The sequence below is a fragment of the Cyprinodon variegatus genome, unplaced genomic scaffold (assembly GCF_000732505.1).
Source record: "Cyprinodon variegatus isolate N-32 unplaced genomic scaffold, C_variegatus-1.0 Scaffold260, whole genome shotgun sequence".
Taxonomy (NCBI): Eukaryota; Metazoa; Chordata; class Actinopteri; order Cyprinodontiformes; family Cyprinodontidae; genus Cyprinodon; species Cyprinodon variegatus.
The window spans coordinates 231,831-256,644 of record NW_015150713.1 but is presented as its reverse complement, the minus strand read 5'-3'; the positions used below and the strand labels follow the sequence as shown (position 1 = coordinate 256,644).

General features: G+C 35.6%; 3 protein-coding genes across 3 annotated transcripts; 2 read left to right on the top strand and 1 right to left on the bottom strand.

Moving 5' to 3' along the window:
* Positions 1–345: 345 nt before the first annotated feature.
* Positions 346–6,692, bottom strand: ykt6 (YKT6 v-SNARE homolog (S. cerevisiae)). The gene is made up of 8 exons (XM_015382616.1): positions 6,482–6,692; positions 6,060–6,212; positions 4,581–4,663; positions 3,636–3,736; positions 3,448–3,552; positions 3,233–3,298; positions 1,931–2,032; positions 346–1,848 (listed from the first exon to the last, which is right to left on the bottom strand). Exons 2-8 carry the CDS (start codon positions 6,161–6,163, stop codon positions 1,813–1,815), a joined length of 597 nt encoding a protein of 198 aa, XP_015238102.1. The 5' UTR covers positions 6,164–6,212; positions 6,482–6,692; the 3' UTR covers positions 346–1,812.
* A 7,988-nt stretch (positions 6,693–14,680) lies between these two features.
* gck (glucokinase (hexokinase 4)) lies at positions 14,681–20,110 on the top strand. The gene is made up of 10 exons (XM_015382558.1): positions 14,681–14,821; positions 16,094–16,256; positions 16,390–16,544; positions 16,679–16,798; positions 16,878–16,973; positions 17,072–17,171; positions 17,589–17,772; positions 18,330–18,485; positions 19,147–19,380; positions 19,534–20,110. The coding sequence occupies exons 1-10, from the start codon at positions 14,741–14,743 to the stop codon at positions 19,670–19,672; spliced, it is 1,428 nt and encodes a 475-aa protein (XP_015238044.1). The 5' UTR covers positions 14,681–14,740; the 3' UTR covers positions 19,673–20,110.
* Positions 20,111–22,115: 2,005 nt separating this feature from the next.
* On the top strand, positions 22,116–24,581 carry myl7 (myosin light chain 7). Its single transcript, XM_015382559.1, has 7 exons — positions 22,116–22,157; positions 22,286–22,387; positions 23,344–23,419; positions 23,570–23,674; positions 23,760–23,838; positions 23,939–23,987; positions 24,080–24,581. The coding sequence occupies exons 1-7, from the start codon at positions 22,155–22,157 to the stop codon at positions 24,182–24,184; spliced, it is 519 nt and encodes a 172-aa protein (XP_015238045.1). The 5' UTR covers positions 22,116–22,154; the 3' UTR covers positions 24,185–24,581.
* Positions 24,582–24,814: the final 233 nt, after the last annotated feature.

The window sequence follows — 24,814 nt, the reverse complement described above, 5'->3', positions numbered from 1 at the left end:
AGTTTAAATGGAAAGAGAACACTTAATTACGGCTGATTTTTTTTTTCCCAAACAGAAAAAAAAAAAAAACTCAATCAGCTGAAATTTTTAAAAATAAGGTTCTCTTTCTCTGATGTTTCTTACAATAAAGAATACAACGGGTTCTCTATCAGGAATGTCAGAACGCATCCACACATCTAAAGAGATAATTTCATAATCTATTATCATATATAACTTTTATAAATGTAAAAGGCATTTTTAAATCAGAGCAGGACTAAGTGTTTTGTAAAGAATCTGAACCAGTTCATGCTGTAATAACTAGTGTTAAGAGAGACAGAAAATGACAGCTTATTTCAAATGTGAAACTTGTATTTGGAACATAATTTTTAATGCATACTGTTAAATCCATGCTGTTCAACACAGCGGCCACTGAACTGGACCTTACAGTATAAAAACCAATAAACAGTTTTCAGAAGTATAAATCAAAACTCTGGAAGAAATAAAAATAGACAAGTCTCATGTCAAGGTTGATCCAAATAAAAGCATCTTTATCAGAGTTTAACGAAGTGTTCTTGGTGTGAAACATTTCCAGCTTTTCTTTCCATTTTATAGAGACACACACAACAGTCTGCAGATATTGCACCAAATGTTACACTGTAAAAGCAGAAAAAGCAACATCAGACTGCACAAACAAGCTCCTCAACACACAAATATACAGGCACTCAGAATCGACAGACTGCAGCCAGAAGTTAGATCACAAATGGACTGTATATACACACTTAAGAGAGCAGAAAAAAATATCTAAAATACAGACCTGAAGGCAGATATCAATTTTGGACTAAGTGGAAATTATTTTTTTCTTCTCAGTTTGTTCTAAAACATAAAGCAAACTGTGCATGTTATGAATAAAGGTCAGCAGTGGAGTGACTGAAAGGGGGATGTGTTATTAAATAAGACTGAGCTCCTCATAGTCACTGCAGACCCAGAGGTGTCTGGGTCTGCAGTGACTATGGTGGGTAACATAGGTAATGTGGGTAATCCTTATCTTGAGAAGTTTAGAACCAATGCAGGTAAAAATCTGATAATTTATCATTAGTTTTGGTAATAGAAACAATTAACATGCTCTGGGATTCTCATACATTTTACAATAAATCTACTTCTCTTCAGCTTTAAGTCTCATCACACAACACATCAGCCAAGTCAGGAATGTTGAAGACTTCATTGAACATGAGAGAGAAAAAAAAAAGGCAGTTAAGCAACTAAATGTAGCAAAGATGTTTAGAAAGTTCACGTAAAAGTCTGCAAAGTTGTGATAACACGTTTTAAAATGCCAATAGCTGTTGTGGACCATGAAGAGAGCCCCCTAGTGGATGATTAGTTTGAGAAACAAGAAAACCAATTTTTACATATTGATTTATGAGATTGTCAGTTATTTGAAGCAAAAGCACATTTGTGGTTAATACTCTGTCAATAAGCTTAAGAGAAAAAGATATTAAGTTTGTATTCAACCTGAAAAACATTAAATGGTATGAATACGTTCCAACGACACACCGGCAGTACTTTACGTCAAAGCTAAAATATTCTCAGCCACACAGATGTTTACCTTTAATAAGGTTTTAAGCATGACTCAAAACGGTTACTTCCTCCCAATAAACTTAGACAGTCCTTCAGCCCCCATCACACAGAAGTCCCACTTGAAATTGGCCACCCTTTTGCTGCTTCCTATCTTGGATTAACACGGCACCCTAGTGGTTGGGTAGGGGTGTCCTAAGTGGTGCATGATGGGGGTTGTAGGAGAAGCAGAGAACTATCCACCAGGGTGAGACAGCGGCATCACATGATTTCACAGCAAGAGTTCTGTTTCCGTGCCTAGAATAGAAAACCACAGCATTGATTGTAGCAGTGAAGACACACATGAATCCACTTTAATCATAGAGGCGGACATATTTACAGTCTTATAGAAGGCTTTAGATTGGTTTCCCAGGTGCTCTGACTTTGCCACAAGATCATCCAGTTTCTCTCCTCTTTCCAACAGACTCTCCATGGTGTTGTGCTGCAGACAAAAACATTTTCTTTATGAAAGAGCAGCAGAAAGATTTGGACTCAAAACCAATTTTTTTTAAAAATAAATAAAAACAAAAAAAATTATATAAGGAATTAATTTGAGTGAGTTTATTTAGATGTAGTTGTATTAGAAGAAATGGGGTTGTGTATTGAAATTCTTATTTTAAAACTGTCTGATAAGGTTCCCAGTCTAGATAGCGAACAAGCTAGCTGTTAACAGAAGTGCGGCGTGGTAGAGATGTGCCCCCTGCGTAGCCAAAGACACGGTGTCCCGTTTGTGCTTATTGCTTTCCTTTATAATTAGGGGGGAATAAAAAATTGAGAAATAAATTGTAAATCGGATAAAAGAGATTCTTAGGCGATATCGCCCAGCCCTACTTGCTGGTTAATATCTACTCTTTCCCTAAACTGAACCTGAAGCCGAATGAAAGTTTTAGAAGACTTGCATGAAAATTAAAGGAAAATTAAAACCTGTTCCAAAAGTAATCAAATCCGTTTCAGCTACAGATAATAAAACATGATTTAATGTAAACTGTAAAAAATTTGAAATGGTGAGAGAAGTTGCTGCTGGTGATGTAAATATTGTTTCTATGAACGTTATAAAACCGACATTTATGCTCCACAAATGATTTGGTACCTTAATTTACACAGAACCTTCCACGAAAGATAAAACTCATATTTATAGCAGCAATACTGATTCTGATTGCTTTATTTTGTAAAAAAAAATAAATAAATACTTAAAAATGTAATTTTGGTCCAATTAAAACATGAAAAGTAGTAGATTAACAATACAAATCAGCATAGATTCTATGATAGAAAGCCAAAGCCTTATACCACCATAAAAAGTCTAATATCACCCACTAAGGAGATGGTTGTTATTGTGCCTTCTGTTACTTTAATTGCTGGCATTCTAATCCAGACTGCAACTTAAACAAATTAGCAAAGACTTCAGGAAGGATTGATCTGATTATACAACTGAGTCATCCTTCTTATTACAGTGCACAAAAATAAGGAAGGAAGTGGCAGTTTTTGCTGTAAACCTAATTATGAAAACCTTTACGTTTCAGCATCTCAGAGCATTCTGTAGGTTTACGTATTCAATACCTTCAAAACTAAAACAACATTAATTCCAATGCCAAAATAAAGTAAGGCATTAATTGTTTCAAATTAATTTGAAAAGTTTGTTTACCAAAATGATCTTTGTCTCGTCCAGCTCGGCCTGCACTTTGGTCATCGCATCAGCTTCCCTGGGGTTCTGAAGAAAACCAAAATGAGTCAATAACCAGCAAAAACTTTAGAGTACCCCCCACACATATAACAGATGTTTCGGGGTTAAGTTATAGTTGAAATGTAATAGAGTTCTTAAACTCATAAAGTAGTGTCCAAACTAGAAGATAAACCTACCTGGTATTTTGAAAGGTGAATGTCCAAACTTTTGTAGTTCACAGTGTCAGGATTACCAGACGGCCAGTCTATACTGTCTACTTGCCTGGAAAACTCCTCTAATACCTAAAAACCAAAATGCATTTTTATAGAAATACAGTGAGGAGCAAAATTATATAAAACTGTTTTTTTTTTTTTTTTAAACCAACCTTGTCAAGCAGAGTAAAACAGACCCTTTGTGGGTATTCATGGTCTGAGATTACCACCGCACTCAAGTTGTCATTTCTCACGTACACATGGCAGAGATACTCTGCAGAAAAATATACAAAACAATCAACTCAGGAGAATTTTAATTCACCTTGAGGGTACTGACTTTGAAAAGCAGTCCTCTTTATGAATGGCTTTAAGACAACTAAAACAGGTCTTAAAGGTAAAAAAACAACAAAAGGAATGTAAACAGGAAATGATGGGGGTGAAAAAGAAGCAAGGGAATGTAAGAGATAGAAATAGATATTTTGAGAATGTTTACCTCTAAAAGAAAACCAAAATAAAATAAACCATAATATGTAAAGGTGAATGTTAAAATAAAATGTTTTATTTGGAAATAATTTGTTTACAGAGACTGTACATTTCAGTTGTTATGGTGCTAATATAAAGCATTTTTAATCATTTAAGAGAGTCGCTGTAACAATCATCTTTAAAAGAGGCTCCAAAAAAATTTAAGTGTTAAGAAATATATATATATATATATACACACACCCGGCTACGCTGCTTCGCTTCTTCTTGTTTACTACTGATGGTTGGCTTTGGTCACAGTACCGCCACCTTCTGCTCTGGAGTGTACACGCTTCGCCACAGTAAAAAAGGAGCTGCGCATGAACCTGAACGCAACACACGCGAATCGAACCGAGACAGTCGAACCGAACGGTTCGGACGGTTTTCATAAACTGTTCCATCCCTAATATATATATATATATATATATATATACACCAATCATTGATCACCTTGTTATGTTTTTTCACACAGCAATGTATAAAAAAGATCACGTAACCAGAATGAGACCAGTTAATGCAACTAATGGTAACTAAATTTAGAAAGAGTGAATTAAAACAAGGCAAGATAAATCAAATTAAAAGTACACCCCAAGTCTTACCTTGCTCTTTGACAGAGGCACGGGTTCCCACAGATGTTCGCTCCACAATCAAGGCACTGGTGAAGGTCATAAATTCCTGAACGCTAGAAGTACCAACAATGATTTGATTAATCATAGTAAAGCATTAAATAATTATAGTAGAAAGACAAGGTTGGAATGAATTTAAACTTTATGCTGCGGACCCATTAGTAATCCTAATTGGTGATTATGGTACAAGTAAGACGTTTGGAAAAAAAAAAAAAAAAAAACAAAAAGTTGGTTGAAATTTCAACAATTTCCCAATAAGAATGTTAACATCGCAGGAAAATAATAGTATAATACCGAATCTGCGTTTTACTTAAAGATAAACATAAAGTGGACAAAAATTATCTAAACAGTAGGGATGTCCTGAGCTGATATTGATATCAGAAATCAGTCCGATCATCTGCCAAAAACAAAGCATGTTGATAGAAACAATCGGCATGTATTTAAAGTTTGCCAAACTCTTAGGTTATTAATAAATGGATCAGATTTTCTCCTACCTCTTGGTGTTGACTATTATACTCTTTTGGAGTAACATCGCTCAATCAAGCCTTTTCTAACATTCCACATTACAAATTGTTAGAAAATTATTTAAATTTGTGCCAATATCTTATCAGGTCAATACTAAAAGCTGTGATATTCATATTGCATTAAAGAAAGAGACATCCCTACTACATAGCATGTTGTCAATTGTTTTTAAGTACCAATATTGAGATGAAACAGATTTAAAACATGAGACCAACATCTAAAACTATTTTTCATATCTTACAGTATAACAAATATTTTACACTGTAAAAGAAGGGATGCTAAATAGTACTGGAAATAAAGTAGAATATCCTTTTTTAAACTGTGGAAATATATCAATTCATGAAGTTTACTATTTAAAATGGTTAGAAAAATTCTATTGAAAACCCAGAAAATGACATAAACAATTTGTTGAAATCACAGCTACTGAATAAGCCTGTAGAGACATCAGATGGTTGCTTGCTATGTTTCCTTGACTTTCCTGTAATCACTCATATGAGAATGCTTGTGGCAACAGTAGAGAGGAAAAATCTCTTTTAACAAGAAGATATTTAGGCGGGTTTTAGAAGGAGAATAACTACTCAGTGTGGTCTTTAATAAATCAGCTAGCTGATGTTTACTCTAACCAATAGAAAGGCAGATCATCAATCCAACGTCACTTAGAAAATATATATTTTGGGGTGGGTTTGGATTTTTTCCCCCTTCTATATGCTTTAAAAGCTACATTCACACTCAGTCATTTCCAATTAAATTTATTTGGCATTCGTTTGTTCTTACCTGCAACTTTTTATCTAAAATATGCGAACAGAACAAATATTTTAGTTTTTTTTCTATTGATTTTTATTATATTACATCCCTGTAGTATAGAGCAGGGGGAGGGGGTGAGCTTTCCATAGATGATCGATGGAATAATATGAGATGATTGAGGCTGACCTGGAGCGCTGAAAGAAGCTGAAGGAGGACAGGTCATAGGCCGCCTTGAGCAGGTTGGCTTTAGTGGCTCCTTTATAGAGGACGCTGAGGCTGTATAGCTTCATGACTCCACCGAATCAGGTCCGACTAAGGAGTCACAAGGGACACGGTGGTCTAAAGACACGACACAAGCAGGATCACATGAGATTATTTTAGCTCAGCTCCAGGAAACAAGTTAAATCACAAGCGAAAGTAGCCTCCGTGTTGACAGCTGGAAAGGTGTTTATCAATTCGTGGCTTTACCATTGTCAGCTACAGCGACTCAGTCAGACTTAATTTAACATTCAGAAAAAAGTCCTTTAAATTCATAAACATTTTTGTTAAAATATCTATGAACTAGCTAGCAATAGGTGCTATGTGTTGTGGGGCCCGAGCTGCCTTACCAGATAAAAGAGCAGCAAAACCGCTTCAATTTGGGTCAAAACAACCAAAATGACTCAGGTACCATGAACCAAAGGTTTCGCAGAGGTAAATAAAAAAAACAACGTAATTATCTTTATCCTAACAGAAAAAGAAGAAGTTCCGTAGACACAAGTGAGTTGACTCGGTGGAAACAAACGCGTCGCAGTTTCTTCTTCTCCTCCTGGTACGACCAACTACAGAAGAAAGCGCCACCTGCAGGCCGCCTTCTTCTTCTTTTCTATAATGGCGGATCGTAAGCAACTTTAAGGTGCATACCGCCACCTACTGTACATGAGTGTGTAGCAACATTGCTTCACATCAAATTGTATTTTTTAATTTGTATTCTGTAGATAAATAAATAATGCTTTCCTTAATCTATGAATATCCTTTATATTTCCTTTATTTCCCAATATTCCTTTAAGATTATTTGCAACCATCCTTCTCAATTTCTCCCTTTCTTGTTTATAAGTTTTTACAGTTCATCAGTACATGTTCTACATTTTCTTTTTCTCCACATCCTTCACATTTATCATTATTTTTCATCCCTATTAAATAGAAATTGTCATTAAAATAGGTATGACCCACTCTTAATCTGATCATTATTACTTCTTCCCTTCTGTTTCTCTCATTAATGATTCTATTTAATACCTGTTGAACCTTATATGATCCGTTTCCTTTCTTATCTTCGTTCCACCTCTTTTGCCATTTTTTCATTTCTTTATTCTTAATAAGTGATTTACCTTCCCCTTTCCCAAAAGGAATTTTAATTGTTATTGTTCCCTCTATCTGCCTTTTCATTGCCTTTTACACCTTCATATGCTGGAACCCAGCATAACCAAATATCAATGCCACCCCTATATAATCTTTTCTATAATTTCCTTCTCCCTGAATACTTTCTAAAACTGCTTTGGAATCTGTACAGACCACCACCCTGTCTGGTCTAACCTCCTCTACCCATTGTAACACCTACAGGCCTGGTGTATGTACAAAAGACAACATACAGATTATATGTAGCAAAATAAAGCAAATAAAATATATTTAAATTGTCTTGAGAAGCCTGACAAAATAAAAAATTTCAATTCTAAAATCTACATTGATACGTCAAAGAATAAAATAGTAAATTAATTAAAAATACTAAATAATTACTTAGATTAATTTAATTACTCATTATTAATTAAAATAATTTATCATTTTTATCAACTAACAAATGTAAATTCAGTTTTTGTTATTAAATACACGCCTCATCCTCTCTTTAGGTGTTGGTACATGTGAACAAGTCCATATTGGGAGGTAGAACATGAAAGATAAAACTTAAAATACACAAAAAATATTACCGGTATAAATAGCTGTGAAAAGGTCACTAGTCAGCCACTGTTTTTTCATTTTTTTAAAGATTCATTTTATTAACAGAAGCTTTTACAATATATCCATGGCGCATAGCAAACATTTACAGTAATACTGAACGTTTTATTTTATAAAACAAATTTACTGATGTGTAGTCTTACAGACATACCATATAAGGATGATGATTTCAGATTTGTTTAACATCAAAAGAAAAAAAAATGAGGAAAAAGAAAACAAAGCAAAAGAAAAAAAAAGGTGATTTCTTTTATTTCTGTACACATCCATCTGAGCACATTCATATCTATTTAATTCAACACCCCACTCATATCAAGCAGACCAATGAGGAAGTTACAGAAGAAGAATCTGCAAAGGGCTAATTTGAAGCTGGTCCAGGAAGGCTCACCATAAACAGCCAAGTCTAGAGAGGGCAGAATGTCAATGAAAGGGCTCCAGATTATTTCAAAGTAAGCTACTGTTTGAAAAGTCTGCATTGTAGGGATACTTCCTTTTTGCCTCTTTATAATAGAAAAGTCAATATTCTTTGGAGAAACAGCTGAAATAGAAACACACTCTAATGGCTCACTTTGAGGAAGAACACCAGTCTCTGCCTCAAAGAGAGTACTGCACTGCCATCTTCTGACAGTAGTTGGTTTAACCTGATTTTTATTTAATTTTTTTTGTAGTTTTTATTCATTTATTTATTAATTTATTTTTAGCTCACTTTAAGAGTTAAGACTTGGATTTATCATACATTATTGCAAAAAAAAAAAAAGATTTCCTCATCAAATCCTAAACTATAGACTTTAGTGGAATCTTCAACATATAGAGTGAGTAAAGAACTTCAGTTTCATTGTTTAACAGCAATGTTGAATCACATATCTGATTTTCCTAAGTGATATAATGCCAAGTTTGAAGGAAACTTTTAGTTAAACTTCTTTACAAAAAGTCTTGAGATGATGGAATACTTTTTGGACCTTTACCTTTTCTGTCAGTCTTTTTTATTTTGCCCTTGACCTTCTTGAAATCATCTAAAATCTTACTGAATATAATTTTTGAATCTTTAAAAATACCTTTTAATACTTATCTTTGGACTTTAGTTACTTCTTAATTAATTTCCAGTTGAGGGCAATGTTTTATCACACTGACCTTTGATATGATCTACAAATAAGCATTCTGATCTAAATAAGGACAAACATACAGCAGACATAAAAAAATGGAAACAGATATAATAAGCAATTAAAAATGCAAGGTAGGAAAAACAAGAGAATAGGGGGCATTCTGCTACTTTTTAGCAGAGATAGAGCAAGGTTATTGGTTATTGGACATTAGGGGACAGTCTGAAACAGCTTGACTCCAGGATAGGAGGGATCAGCCCCAATCTGTCATACTTTCCTCAGAGTCCTGGAGGCGTACAGCTCGTGAAAAGAAGAAAGATGGAAGCCAATCATTTTCTTTGCAGTGCAAATGACAAGCTGCCGACTGCCCTTGTCTCTGGTGGTGGTAGCAATGAACCAAAGGGAGATGGAGGAGAAGGATGGACTTCATGATGTTGGAGTATAAGTACATCAAAAACGTCTTTTGTAGACTGAACTTCTTCACCTTCTGCAGAGGTTCATCCTCTGCTGTGTCATATTAGTGAGGGAGGGGATGTTTGGCTCTTATGTGAACCTAAACAATGATGGTGCCCTGGATATGGACAGGTCCTCATGCAAATAATAGTTGCAGAAGATGATGGTGCAGGGGGAACCTGCACTACTACGCTCTATTACTATTGTCAAGTCTGAGCTCCCAGAATGTTCTCCAGGTCACCAGATGATTTAATTCCCATTTGTAGTCAGATTCATCCTCCCAGGATTTCAGCCCAATAAGGGTAGTGTCATCTGAAAATAGCACAAAGGCAAATAAACTATTTTGTAATGGTCTTAATATCTTCCACCACCTCCAAGTACAGAGCTGGCTTTCCCGATAAGTTTATCTACCCCAGCAGATAAGCTGCTACTCTAACATGCTATACCAGAAAAAAAATGTCTGATGTCACAGCAGAGTCATAAAATGTTCAGCTAGGAGCATCTCCTCCAAAAAAAACATCTCACTCTGTTAAGCATTAGAGTCTGCTCTCACCCTTCCTGTTAAAAAGAATCATTTCTGTCACTCCAGTCCATGTTTTGTTCAGGTGAACACCCGGGCACTTTTAAGTGTCCACTGTCTCAGCATCACCTCTCTTAACGTTAACCAGTGTGGTGGAACTGCTCCTGCAGAAGTCCCCCAGTAGTTCCTTTTTTTCCTCACAGTAATCATGAGTGATAAAATAACATATTGATAAACTATACAGTATTTTCATTTACTGTCAGGGATACATCTTTTTTTATTTAATTTATAGTTTTAAATGAATTGTCTTTGTTAGTCAATCAGCCGTTTCTTTAACCAAAACATGGTCCACTCAATTGATGTTGTCTCTGGTAATCTTGCTCCATTTAACAATTCCCCCCTAGCCAATTAACTCAGGGTAAGTAAGTGTTTTCCATGGCACAAGTATGCCTGTCAGAAATTTCCCAGGCAACACAAAGTGGAAACCGCTAAGCCTTTCGGTGCATCTGTTGGATATGCAACACCAGAGGGAATACAGGATGTGACTTTCCAAGAACTGCAGCTGGTCAAACTAAAGCATTGCACTTAGTGTGGAGTTCAGTTATAAATTGGACGTTTGGGATTTATCTTATTTTTTTACATTTCTGTATACAGTTATATTTTTAACAAAGACGCATTATCCATGGGAGGTCTGGTTTATATTTCTTTTTTTAACTGATACCTGTAGCCCTTTCATTACGTTGATCCTAACTGAAATGAGGATGAAGAGAGAATTTTTTATCTAATTTATCCTTCTCACCAGAATGATGACACATCCGCATCTGCATTTATTCCTGTAAATATCTTTGGCTTGCACCTACAAGGGGGATTGTTTGCACTCTTGAAGACAAATGCTTGTTTCTTTGTATAAAACTCCTGCAAGAATGGAGAAGAAAACATAAGCCCTTTTTCCTGCTTGTTTTCCAATGGATTTTTTTCAAGTGAGAAAAACAGCAGAGATGTAAATGTTTCACTCACAGACTGGACATATCTGTCTCATAATGGTTGATCCATATCTCATTAGAGGATAAAGATTTTTTTTTCCTTTTTTTTTTACATTTGATGTCCGGACCTTAAGCAAAACATCATTAGAAGACGGAATTTAAGACACTTTAAACAGCAGAGCACTGATGGTTCACAGGACAGTTAACAGGATTTAACCCTTGTTGTGAAGCGATGGATAAGGTAATGGTCAAACTTTGAATCCAGAACAGACATCTAAACAAGTCATAAGTAAAACCAAGCAGCCTAATTCAAGTTGTGCATGAAATTGACAAAAAAAGCTGCTTTCAATAAAAGTTGGAAAAAAAAGATTTCTGCAAAATGACAAAAAAAAAAAAAGGTAAGAGCAAAATTTAAATATAGAGATTTGACCTCATATATAACCTTTATTACAGAGCATGACAGGTTACATAAGTAGGAATCATATCAGAGAGGCCAAGCCTTTTGGATATACAGATAGGAGAGGTTAGCTGAGTGTGTGCAAACAATCAAACAGTTCTCAAGGTAATGTCGCAATAAGTTTGGTGGTTTCATCATTCCAACAAATCCAGATGACTTGTTCTTAGAGAGAAGGAGAATAAATACTTTTATTTCACTGCTCAAGAAGTAGTGGTTACAGCTGCAATAAATAGAGAAAACACTAAACAGTGTCCAATTCAAATAAAATAAAAACCACATTTACTGCATGTAAAACGGTAAAAAAGTCATTTTTATTGCAGTACAAGAAGAACATCTTTGGGTAACCAGTTCTTTATAGAAAGAATGTTGTTTACTTGTTTTTTTTTTTATTACACTGGCTCCTAATGAGTGTGCAGGGTGCTGCATATAAACACATCACCATGCAAGCTTTTATCTGAATTTCCTGATTCAACAATTGAGCAAAACTGTCCTTTGGTTTTATTAGAAATAATCTTATCCTGTTTAAGGATCAATGCGATCTAATGCTTGTTACTGCCATGAGTAATTAGACATGGATGTATTCGTGGAAACGAATACTACAATATATAAGGTCCTACAAAAAAACAAGAAAAAAAGAGACAAAAACAAAGTATGCACACAGTAGAAGGATTTACTGAATACATTTGATCAATCCATTCATTTACCATTTATTCCGATCCTTTGCAGAGGACTGGTGCCTGTTTTTAACCATCAATGTGGGATAGGTGGGTAACCCTCTGAACAGGTCATCACTCTATCACATTACATCACGGTGAAAGATTAAAGAGCTAGTAATCGATTCGATTTGGTTAAGTTTGATTAAACTCAATTCAATTTAGTGCACTTTGGTTTTAACCTAATGTAGTAAATTAAATTAGATTAATGTAGTAAATTAGATTAGAAGTTAAAACAATGTATATTTTTAAGTGAATAATTCAAAGCAACATTAAACATAATAATTAAACATCATAAGTGGGAAAAATATTAAAATAAACTTAAAGTGAAAATATTTTAAATATGGCAACAGAAACCACAGCTTTTCTGTTACACCTACCTTGGATTGTTAAGTAATTCAGAAGTACGTTAGAAACTATACCACAGGCCTTATTTCACAAAGGAAAAGCAATCACAGCAGAGTTTTATCTAGAAGGAAGTTTTTCTCAGATTTGCCCTGACTTAGATGACATAGTCCGCGAATGCCAAGGATATAGGATTAAAATGTGCATAAGAATCATAAATTAAAGTAATGTAACATAACTTTACATAAAGTAATGTTATAGCCTTAATCTTTGTTCTGGTTCTGTTGCTGACTTTGTCAGGGACAGCTGGAGCTCCATCAGGCAGGTCTCTGTTCAAACAGCCAGAGCGGGTTAAATTAGCTGGATAATCAGCTATCGACAAGCTCTTGGTACATGTTCAACTCTTTTCAGTAAAAGGCTACAACACTGACTGGGTACATTTTGTGTCTTATTGTTTTACAGCCTACCTGGGAATTTTTCTAAATTTCCCAGTGCAAATTGACTTGTTGCTTGCTGTAATTCTAAAATTGACTTTTAGCATTAAATCTGTCTCATATAAATAATGCTTGTTCTTTCTGGTAAAGGTCAAGTAAAACTCAAACCAATTTTGTGATTCTTCCTAAAAATAAATATAAATTTTACAATTAGTCATATGCAGAATCTGCTCTTTATCAAACCTTATGCAAGTACATTCATTCCAGTTTGTGTATTCTATTAAAGTTGAGGTACATGCCTGAACTAAACTGTAAGAAAAAAAAAATCTATCAAAAAATGTCCCCATAATTAATTTTCCATCCATTTAACAAATAAGACATTTGAAATCAAATCTAATGGTAGTGTAAAGGTCAAAGCTTTGCCTACATTGCAAATTATTATCTCCACCTTTTAACACATCTTTATTTTCAGGACTTCCTTGTGATTTAAACAGGTCAGGTGAAAGATGATGTAAAATACAATCGGAGCATGCATTTATATTCTAATCTATTGTAAAATATTAAAAAAATAATAATCTTATCATAATCTCTAAAAGGTGTCTAAAACCTACCTAAAAGGTAGGTTTTTCTTTAAACAATTTACTATTTTATTATCATCCTTGAAAAAACTAATAAATAGAAATTCTCAGCAGTACTGTAAGACTTAGAGTTATGGCAAATTCCACAGGCTACTTTCCTTATTAGACCCCTATAGTAAGAGTTTCAGGGTGAGAGGTTAAGTTGATTTTACTTTCTTTAGGCCTAACCTCAGTTAGAGTTATAAAAAGCTCTGACCTGTCATCTGTTAAACTACTTGATCGGATAAGAGCATGAGGCCTTCATCCTTATCGCGCTACTGTTAGTTTTAGAGGTCAGTCACTCCTCCCTGTGCCTAATTTTAGTTCTGCTTCTAATTTTAACAAAGCTAACGTGGAACTCTCTGACCCATTGAACAACCCTTTAGTATTACACAATATCATTCTTAGTAAGAAGATGGGGGTTTTATAACAAGATTTCTGATCAGATTTATATAATTTTTATTGTTAGAATGGATTGTATCAAACCCAGGCAAATGTCAAAATGAGAGTAAAAACACAGGCTTTAGAATGAACTGGAATGCTGCCAATACATAAATGATAGTGAGCAATATAAGGGATTGAATCATTATTACAAAAAAATGAATAAAAGACAACAACAATAAGTCTTGCAACATTTACTACAACTGCAGTGCAGACAATAATCTTCAAAATGAAACTTTGAGATTTGAAAGCAATAAAATTGCCAGCCATTCTTAGTTATGTAAGTGACCCATATCAGCATTACAATAAACTAATAATAATGATAATGCCTGTAAATCATAATTATCTGCTTTGACAATATATATATATACATATATATTTGTATTTAAAACAGGTACAGGTAACTAATAGCAAAAAAATGGTCATGTGTCAATGTGTCAGCAGTAATTGTAAAACTCTAATCTGATTGTTTGAAAAGTCATTTAAGATTGAATTAGATTTTGTGCACTGACCTTGGACCCAATATTTGAAATCAGGTCACACAGAGGATTTAGGTTTTTTTCTTAGAACTTTACCATCCATCCTTATCTTGAACTAACGTGGGCGTGTGTTTGAAGCTTCATCACCTGATGGAGTGAGGCTGAGAAAAGGGGAGGGCAATTCAGCACATCCAGCCCACCTTACCTGGGCATAAAAACGGCCAAGGGTCTTACTGACACTCACACTTTAGTGACTCTAAAACCAACCACACAGGGTGGACACGCACTCCCTATTCTTAGAAAACACACTCGAGCTCATCTTCAACCAAACCTTCCAAGATGCCGTGCATCAGCAGTTATCTCGACCAGATGGTGAAGCTGCCTGGTAGCTACAGTGATGTGCTTGAAAAAATCTACATGGTAAGATTGGCTTTCTATCTACAGCATGGAAAAATATGGATATGTGAAATTAACATTGCTTAGGCATCAAAAGGTCAAAGAGTGCTAGTGTCAGTACCAGAGCCTTGGCAAAGAGGCAAATATTAAAAATGTTTCATCAAACATGATACTGTTTTATGTTACTGAAAACAACTCCTGACTCAGACCCTTTCATCCTTATTCTGCTGTCTTTAACTAGTTTCATTAGAATCTTAACAGGGTTGATTAGCATTTTTAAGTCATTAGATAAGCATTGCCTGAGTGTCTACATTTCTGAATCAGCATCTTGCACCACTCTGTCATGTGAGGTCCCATAGGGCTCAATTCTAAGCCCACTTTTTATGCTATGTACTTACTGCCTCTATATTCCGAACCTAGAAGAGAGCAGAAGGAAAGTTTGCATATAGTGCTTTGATTTTCAATCAAAGCACTATATGCATAGCAAGTTAAATTTCTCTTTCCAGGTGACTTTTTGAAACAGCAAACTTTCCGTCCATCCTGCATAGATTAGTGCAAAGGATTTCATAAGGAGGCCAGTCAGTCCTTGCTCTCTTGTCTACTGCTGGTTGAAAATGCTGCCGTCCATCTTTTGAACGATACTACTGTATCTGCAGGCTGTCTGTGCATTGCAGAGTTTCTTCTAAAGTTATTACTTACTTTTCAAATATTTGAATGATTTTTCTCTATTGAACGTCTACAAATCTCATCCCTATGCAGATACAAAGGTCTAGGAGGAAACTCAGAGGGGGCAGGGTCTTTTCCTATCTGCTGCGCAACAGTAGAATTACCTTCTCCTCCACATTATAGTCTCTTTAACTACCTGGTTTTAAAACATGTCTTCAAAAAAATATTCTTTAGCATTTAAAATGGGCAATAATTGGCTCAACCTAGTTTGTTTTACTAGTTTCATTGTGTTTAATGTATTATCATTATTTTATCTTTTTTTTTTCTCTTTTAATGTATGTTTATAGTTTGTAGCTATGTACAGCAGTTTGCTTCAACTTTGGTTTTGAGACACTTATAAATAAAGTTTTTATGGTAGAGTAAACTTTACAGAGGAAAAATCTTTTCTTCTTTTGTCCTCCTTATTTTTCCCAGGATATAAATGTTATCATCGTTTATATTTGCTCCTGGGCTTTATCAAACTCTTATGTAAAAGGCTGACCAACGTCTGTCTGACACATACACAGGGACAGCTGGGACAATTATGTTTTATGTAGTCGCTAATCTACTCTAATTCCTCTGTGACTGCAGGTGGAACATATCCTGTCTGAGTTCAGGTTGAACAAAGGAGAGCTGGAAGAAGTGATGAAAAGGATGCAGCATGAAATGAACCGGGGGTTACGTTTAGAAACCCACGAAACAGCTAGTGTCAAAATGCTTCCTACCTACGTCTGCTCCACTCCAGAAGGATCAGGTAGGAAATAACACTTCACAAAGAGGGAGAAATAATCCTTTGATTAAAAAAAAAGAAAAAAAAAACTTGACAAAATTGTTCTCCTGTTGAGTCAAAATGTAAAATTCTAATTTATTATTGTTTGGTGAACCAGAAGTTGGAGATTTCTTGGCTCTGGACCTTGGAGGGACAAACTTCCGTGTCATGCTTGTGAAAGTGGGTGAAGATGAAGAGGGGACCTTCAAAGTGGAAACAAAGAACCAAATGTATTCAATTCCTGAAGACGCCATGACAGGGACTGCTGAAATGGTAAGATTCAATTACCGTTTATTTTGCTTTTAAACAACACCAGTCTTTGGTAGTTTTCTGCTCTAAGACTTTCATTCTGTGATTGTTTAAAAACTAGATGTACTCTGATGTCCTTTCTGTTGCTGTCTATACAGCTATTTGACTACATAGCAGAGTGCATGTCTGATTTTTTGGATAAACACCACATTAAACACAAGAAGCTTCCTCTTGGTTTCACCTTCTCCTTCCCTGTACGACATGAGGACCTTGATAAGGTATAAATATTGTTCAATCTATTAGACGGGCAAGAAACATTCCTTATTTTTTATATTAAACTAACTTAAATTCAAACAGGGAATCTTGCTTAACTGGACCAAAGGTTTCAAGGCTTCTGGGGCAGAAGGGAACAATATTGTTGGTTTGCTCCGAGATGCCATCAAGAGACGAGGGGTGAGCAAATTTAGATATTGTTTTTCTTTAAAAACAACATTGTCATCAGCATACAGGGAGAATATTCGAATGTGTTATGATTTGATCCTATCGTGCAGGAGTTTGAGATGGATGTAGTCGCAATGGTGAACGACACTGTAGCTACCATGGTTTCCTGTTACTATGAGGACCGAAGCTGTGAAGTTGGGATGATTGTTGGTAAGAAACCATAAACTCATGTAGGGGAAGTAGCTTGGAATGAGACAGTAGTGTGGGTTGGTTCATTATTTAAAAAAATAAGTTTATTTATTACAGACAAACATACAATCGTTTTTGTCAAAGATATATTCTCATTAAAATGGCTGAATAAGCTCCAAAGCCAAGGTTTTATTGTTTACTTTCAGATATTTATGTTATTGTTTGAGTACATCGATATAAGCTCGTCAGCTGCTTAAAGACACATCTACATGTTTTCTTTTTTGAGGGACATTTTTATGGCCAGTTTGAGACAGTGACAAATAGTAAAAAAAAAAAAAGAGAGTTTAATCACAAAAATAAGCGTTGGTAACCCTTTGATAATGCAGAAATATGACTGTAACTTACAGGGATATGATGTTTTTGTGCATTTCTTCAAAGGTACTGGTTGTAATGCTTGTTACATGGAGGAGATGAGAACTGTGGAGTTGGTGGAGGGTGAGGAGGGCCGGATGTGTGTGAACACAGAATGGGGAGCCTTTGGAGACAATGGCGAGCTGGAGGAGTTTAGGCTTGAGTACGACAGAGTGGTGGATGAGGCCTCAATCAACCCAGGACACCAGCTGTGAGTAAAAAATATGCATTAGGTTTAAACATTCAGCACTTTCACACACATATGTGCACGTTTGAACCTAGCTCTCCAATCTTCCTTTATTGATTGGATTTAATCAGGACAAAGGTCAGGGCAAGTCACATTCCAACCACCCTCCACCCCCACACACACTATCTCGTGGTGTTTTTATGAATTAATCATCCAACTATGGCAATACTCACCTGACTCTAAACTCTAGTCTCTGTGAAGTTGCCAAGATACCAGCTGTTTTCCTCAGGATGTTAGTAAATGGACAGAGCTTTCATACGTCAGTGGTTGGTCAGTCGGCCGGTGGAGATGGCAGATTAATGACCCCTTTCGGCTTTTTGCCATATCATCTGCAAGCCTAATGGCTGTTTACCTTTTATACTGGCTGCTGAGTCCAGCTTTAGCCTTGATGTCTCCTTCCTCATCCGGTCTCCTCATCCCCCATACTTCAATATACGTATTTAATCTTAGAGCATTTGTTTTTCTTCACCGTCTTTATATTAACAACTCCCTCTTTCTTCTCTTGTTTTCTTCTGATGCAGGTACGAGAAGGTGATCAGTGGAAAGTACATGGGGGAGCTTGTGAGGCTCGTCCTGATGAAGCTGATTAATGAGAACCTGCTGTTTAATGGCGAAGCCTCAGAGCAGCTGATGACCCGTGGCAGCTTTGAGACGTGTTTTGTCTCGCAGGTGGAAAGGTAAGCATCAATAACAAGAAATGGAAAAAAACACTTTACTTTTATCGCTCATAAAACCCAGACATGCAAATAGGTTACTAGGTTACAGATGCTTTAATGCTGATAAAATGGAAGTAACAAAGTGGTAAAGCTGTATATGGCCATCAAATTACAACTACTATAAAAAAATAAAAAATAAAAACAACTGGCACATAAAAAAAAACATTTGGAATAAATTTCCATCACTCCACACAACATAGGAAGTTGTTTTAATATATATATATATATTTTAAATTGTATTCTGTTACATACAAAGAAAACAAAGGAGGTAATCATATAGGATCATGTGAGGAAGTTTTAGCTATTGGTTTAAAGATTTAATTATCTTACAGTATAATGAATAAATTGTCTGATTTATTGTATTATTTAATTCATTTTCAAGTTTTACATTGTAAAGCTACCACTAATGTTTGATGTATTAAACAAGCATTTACAATGCTTAATTTCATAATAATCCTCTCTTGGCCTGTTGGTTTAAAGTTGCTTTGATACAGTAGCTGCTGAATTTTCTTTTTTCTTTTTTGCATTGATTGGGTTTTGGGGTTTAGTGTGAATAGAATTTCCCACAAAGCAAATTCTGTAGAATTGGGTTGTAAAATGGGACCTTTTGCAAATGTTCTAGTGATTCTGGCGACAGAAAGCAGATCTACAACATCCTGTCTTCACTGGGCGTTCTTCCCTCTGAGCTGGACTGTGACATTGTGCGGCTGGTCTGTGAGAGCGTCTCCACTCGCTCTGCTCATATGTGTGGCGCAGGCCTCGCTGGAGTCATCAATCTTATGCGGGAGCGAAGAGGCCAGGATACTCTGAAGATCACAGTTGGGGTTGATGGATCTGTCTACAAGCTGCACCCATAGTAAGAGTCTTATTGTCTGAATATCTACAAATAGTAGAGAAAGGCATAAACAAATATTGAGTAAAAAAAAAACATTTATTGTGCTTTTTTAATATATATATCTTTTTATCAGATATGTAGCAAGATACTAACAGATGTGCTTCTGTTTTCTAGTTTCCGTGACCGATTCCACCAAGTTGTCAGGGAACTCACTCCTCACTCTGAGATAACCTTTCTGCAGTCGGAGGAGGGCAGCGGGCGTGGAGCGGCTCTTATCTCAGCAGTGGCTTGTAAGATGGCATCATGGATCTAAAGAAAGCGGTGTACTGAAGAACAGCAGAGAAAGCTAGAACTCTGGATGTCAATGAAGCCTTTTCTGAGGTTCTGTCTCTGAGCAAAGGAGAACATAGACATTAAAAGGAGGCCTTTTAATGTCTTGTAAACACAGACTTCGTGGTAGCACACCAACCTGTAGTGGTTGTATTTTCTCTGACCTTAAAACACTTGTTTACTGTTGCATTTGAAACTTTAAATGACTCGAAAGCTCATGTGAAACACATGCACTGGTTGTTTGGACTGCATATTTTGAAACTGGAGCAAACAGGTTCATGAACAGCTTAAATGTTTTGTAAAGGCTGTTGTCAAGCAGCACTAAATCAAATCAATTGCTTTCCTGTTATTCTGTTTGTAAGCATATAAATAGTACTTTGTTATTGTTTATTTAATGTTTTGTGTTTAAAATCTATTTACTTTCTCAGCATATACCGTTTTTTTTTTCTTATGTGTAAACTTAAATATATTAAGCCTAAGTGTAAATAAAAATCCTAATTAAACACTTTACACTCAATGGGCTGCTTTAACTTGGACCAAACACCACAGCTGTTCTCTTGAAACGTCTTTCCAGCATCTTTCTACAGGACTGGTTTAAGTTAGGTTCATTTGCAATACTAGTGCTGAACAATTGCAGTGGACTTTAAAAGTAAAAGTCCAGTTGGTCAAGAAATGTGAAAATTATCAAAGAAATATGGTTGCCCTATAAAATGGCTTTGAAGCTTCGAAACGTTATAATGATGGAAGAAAAAAACCATAGAGGAACAAAACTTTTACCAGCCTCAAGAAACATACCTTCAATTAGAGACAGTTTATCCATCCATAAATTTTCTGACATGCTTAATCCCAAGTGGGGTCTCAAAGGATGCTGGTGCCTATCTCCAGCTGTCTTCGGGCGAGAGGCAGGGTACACCCTGCACAGGTCGCCAGTCCATCACAGGTCAACACATAGACACACAACCATTCACAGCAAAGGAGAATTTAGAGAAGGCAATCAACCTAACAGTCATGTATTGGGACTGTGGGAGGAAGCCAGAGTACCCAGAGAGAACCCACGCATGCTCAGGAAGAACATGCAAACTCTATGCAGAAAGACCCCAGGCCAGAAATCAAACTCACTACCTTCTTGCTGCAAGGCAGCAGTGCTACCCACTGCGCCACTGAGCAGACAGCTTGTTTTATTTTTATTGAACTTTCATAATTTACAAAGCTCTTTACACATGATCTGTTGCATACCAAGAAAACATTTTCACCCACCCACTGCTACAAGGTATCTTAGAATTAAATATAGATTACGTATACCCCTAAGTCTCAACCTTATTTAGTATTCTCAGTAAAATAAGAGTTTTCAAAGGCAAAAGCATTGGAGTAACCATGACTGTCCTCTGGAAACTGGTAAGCCAGTAAGTATTATATTCCAAATCTATGCAAGAACACGGTTCTTTGCTTATGCAAACTGGTTGTAGCACACCAGCTGGAGCTGATTAAAAGGAAAGGAAATATCTTTTTTCTTTCCCACAATGAGGATTTTTTTCCCCCTTGTGTCATAAAACAGTCTCTTAGGTTGCAGTGGGCTGCCCGACTGTGTAGAGGCCAGGAGTGCACTGTAGCTCAGGGATCGTGAGTAATAGATGTAGTTCTGTACCAGCTATCTTGCTCCCTCTCCAGGACATAAACATCTTGCTCTCTTATTAATATGCCACCATTCCAAATTGAAAAAACAAAGCAAAGCAGTCTTTATTTCTTTAAATATTTGCTTACAAAAGGCCAACAGATGTTCTAACAGAGAACAGCAATACAATTGATCCCTGAGTGCCAGGAAAATAAGGCAATGGATGACCCAAGCAAGGGAACAAGGTGGAATGGAGATATGATTAGGAGGACCTTCTCTTTGATTTCATCATAATTTGCAAAGTTTATAATAATTGTAAAAGCATGAGACATAAAAGTTTGTCAGATTTCTTTTCTGCCCACTGGCCTAAATAGGGATCACAACCACAATAAATGGAACCATGGTCTGAATATAAAATTTTCAGAAAATACTATGCAACAAAATGACAAATATCTGACCTTTTAAAGTTTTTATAAGCATTAAAATGAATTTAAATTTTAATTAAGCTAATACTTGAGTGAAACAGTTCCTAAAAAGCAAGGGGTAAAGAGCGACGTGAGGTAAGCTGGATAAGTATAATGATATAATTTGTCTGACTGCCTGTCAAATATCAGAGGTCTCTTTCCATTGTCTGTCCACATCTCTCTGCCCATATCTGTGCTCCCCACTAAACCAGCATACTTCACCTCTTATCAAGTAACCTCTGTGACACACAGAGAGCACACATGGCCATGTAAGGGGCTCTGCAGCGAACTGCAAGCTATTATAGGAAGAGGCCCGATAAGATGGACTCTACATAAAACCCTCCCCAGCATCACACCTTGTCTGAGAGTCTACTTTTATTCTAACAGACATGGTGAGTCCCTCAAGGTTTTTATCATTGATATAAATCATTAAGAATATAAAACGGTATTTGTTCTGTATGGAATTATGTTCTGCTTTTATAATAGCAGATTTGATGCATTTTTCTGCTAATCTTCTCAGGCAAGTAAAAAGGCCTCCAATAAAAGGCAGAGAGGGAATCAGAAGTCCTGCTCCAATGTGTTTTCAATGTTTGAGCAGTCACAGATACAGGAGTTCAAAGAGGTAAGGCACTGGATCCATTTCCCTCCAAGATTATATTTGGTTTTTGTTATCATCAACTAATTTGTGTCAAATGTTTAAACTTCTTTTTGTGTTTTCCTTTATTTATTTTTTATTTTGTTTTAGCTGTTTATGTAAGAACACATTTTCTACCTGAAAAAACCATCAAATGGCACATTTGATGTATAAAATTCAGTTTAGTTGAATTAAAAGCAATATTAATCTGAAGGAAATGAATCAAGTAATTATTTTTTTTGTTTATTTTCTCTCTAATTTTTCTCTTTGCAAAAAAAAAAGTGGATAAAATTAGTTACAGCAACACTCAGATTATTTTATTTGAATATTTCTCAAACAAAAATCCTCGTTCAGAGGTTTTACTTTTGATTTTGTATCACTATGCATGGATTTTTAGAAATGGAGCAATAATGATGGAAGTGGAATTTAGGAATTTGAAAAAACAATAAGGCGAAATGGATTTCTAAAATTATTTATCACTATTTCCTTCAGCTGCCCCTTCCACAAGGTTATTTTATTTTTTTAGATGTCTGAAAACACAAAGACCAGGTGAGAATTATTAGTTCAGTGTTTGAAGTAGGAAGAGGGACACATTTTTTTCAGATCTCATTTTTCAGAGATTTTTTTAGAATATTTGTTAAATATAATGTTATCAGAAAATGTAATATGATTTTAAATTCTTCAGCCTTCTGCCCTGTAAAAAGAACAGTAAATTCATTTAAGACAACTAACATTTAACATTTAAGACTAATTAAATATTTGTGAGCCACAAAACTCTAAATGATTCTTAGATTGCATCTATTCAGAAGAAGATATAATATAATATATGTCTGTATTTTATGTCTATTTATATGTCTAATTATAATGATAAATAATTCCCTTTTAGATATGTTATTGTTTTTTTTTTATGTCATATTGGGTCACCATATTGGTTACTTCTACAGGCTTTTGGCTGCATTGACCAGGACAGAGATGGTGTGATCAAGAAGCAGGACCTGAAGGAGACCTATGCTCAGCTGGGTGTTTAATTCCTTCCCTCATCTTATTGCAATCCACATAGCAGACCATCATGATAGACCCTTGCATCATAAAAAAAACTAATTGTACTCGCCACTTATATTACATACTGTTGCTGCTTATAATCATGCTCACTGGTTGTTTGTTTACCAGGGAAACTTAACATTAAGGATGAGGAGCTGGAGGAGATGCTGAATGAAGGGAAGGGTCCTATTAACTTTACAGTGTTTCTGACCCTTTTTGGGGAGAAACTTAACGGTGAGGTTTTTTTGTAGCTGAAATGCTACATTATGAACTAAAAACTTTCAAAAGATAAATGTGGAATTTATATTCGATGTTGCAGGTACTGATCCTGAAGACACCATTCTTGCTGCTTTCAAACCTTTTGACCCCAATGGGACAGGTTTTGTTAATAAGGATGAGTAAGACTTTTTTCACTTTTACTGTTTGGCTCTAACATTGCTTATATTTCCCATCACTCTATGACATAAAGAATTTCTGAATATCTATGTCTTTATTAAGGTTTAAACGATTACTGATGAACCAGGCAGACAAATTCACTGCAGAAGAGGTCAGTAGTTTTAATTCATAGATTTCACAGAGTCAGATGTAACAATTTTCTGATAACATTAAGCTTAGAATATGTTTTCATAAACATTATAGGTGGAGCAGGCCTTTACTCTGGCACCGATTGACCCAATTGGCAATATCGACTACAAACAGCTCTGCTACATCATCACACATGGAGATGAGAAGGAAGAATCCTAATGGGACCCAATATTTCTCCACCAAGCAACGTGGCTCCTGCTAAGATGTCTTTTCTTTAAATCTGCTACAACAGATATGTGAAGAATTGCGAATATTTTTCTTCCAGTTTATCAATAAAGTGGATTCTGTTGTTTCACACTGTAAAAATGTAAAAGAACTTTGTTTTGCATTGCAATATCTCCAGATCAGTTAAATCATATGGTGAAGAAATTATTTATAGTTTCATGAATCAAACTTTGTTGCAGTGTCTTCATATATATCTTGTGCATGAGATGGGTTTTAATTGATTTGTCAACACATTCAGGTGGTAAATGGGACACAAATATTCCTTCCCTAGTACTGTAAGCATAATGGTAATTTACAGAAAAAGTTGCATAAAATGCAAGAAAAAAATAAATAATAGCTGGTAAATGAAAAGTTATATCCCAGTTATTGTCCATCTTCTTTATTTTTTCATGGTATATGGGGGTGCTGATATTTTGGAGAAAGGAACCTTGCAGCCTTACTTGTCTTTTCAACTGATACCCCGGCAAATGCATTTGGACATCTATCTAAGCCAGGCTGCCATGCAATGTTTTTAACATAATACTTAATTCTTTATCATGGGCTTTGCAACTCAGAAATGCCATA

Coding starts and splice junctions, on each gene's coding strand:
- myl7 (XM_015382559.1), top strand. Junction 23,420..23,569: donor GGAGACCTATGCTCAGCTGG/GTGTTTAATTCC, acceptor TTTGTTTACCAG/GGAAACTTAACATTAAGGAT. Junction 23,675..23,759: donor TTTTGGGGAGAAACTTAACG/GTGAGGTTTTTT, acceptor TCGATGTTGCAG/GTACTGATCCTGAAGACACC.
- ykt6 (XM_015382616.1), bottom strand. CDS start 6,163: ATGAAGCTATACAGCCTCAGCGTCCTCTATAAAGGAGCCACTAAAGCC. Junction 4,664..6,059: donor AGCTTCTTTCAGCGCTCCAG/GTCAGCCTCAAT, acceptor TGGTACTTCTAG/CGTTCAGGAATTTATGACCT. Junction 3,553..3,635: donor GTTTTACTCTGCTTGACAAG/GTTGGTTTAAAA, acceptor TTTGGTTTTTAG/GTATTAGAGGAGTTTTCCAG.
- gck (XM_015382558.1), top strand. CDS start 14,741: ATGCCGTGCATCAGCAGTTATCTCGACCAGATGGTGAAGCTGCCTGGT. Junction 16,257..16,389: donor CTCCACTCCAGAAGGATCAG/GTAGGAAATAAC, acceptor TTGGTGAACCAG/AAGTTGGAGATTTCTTGGCT. Junction 16,799..16,877: donor GACATGAGGACCTTGATAAG/GTATAAATATTG, acceptor AAATTCAAACAG/GGAATCTTGCTTAACTGGAC.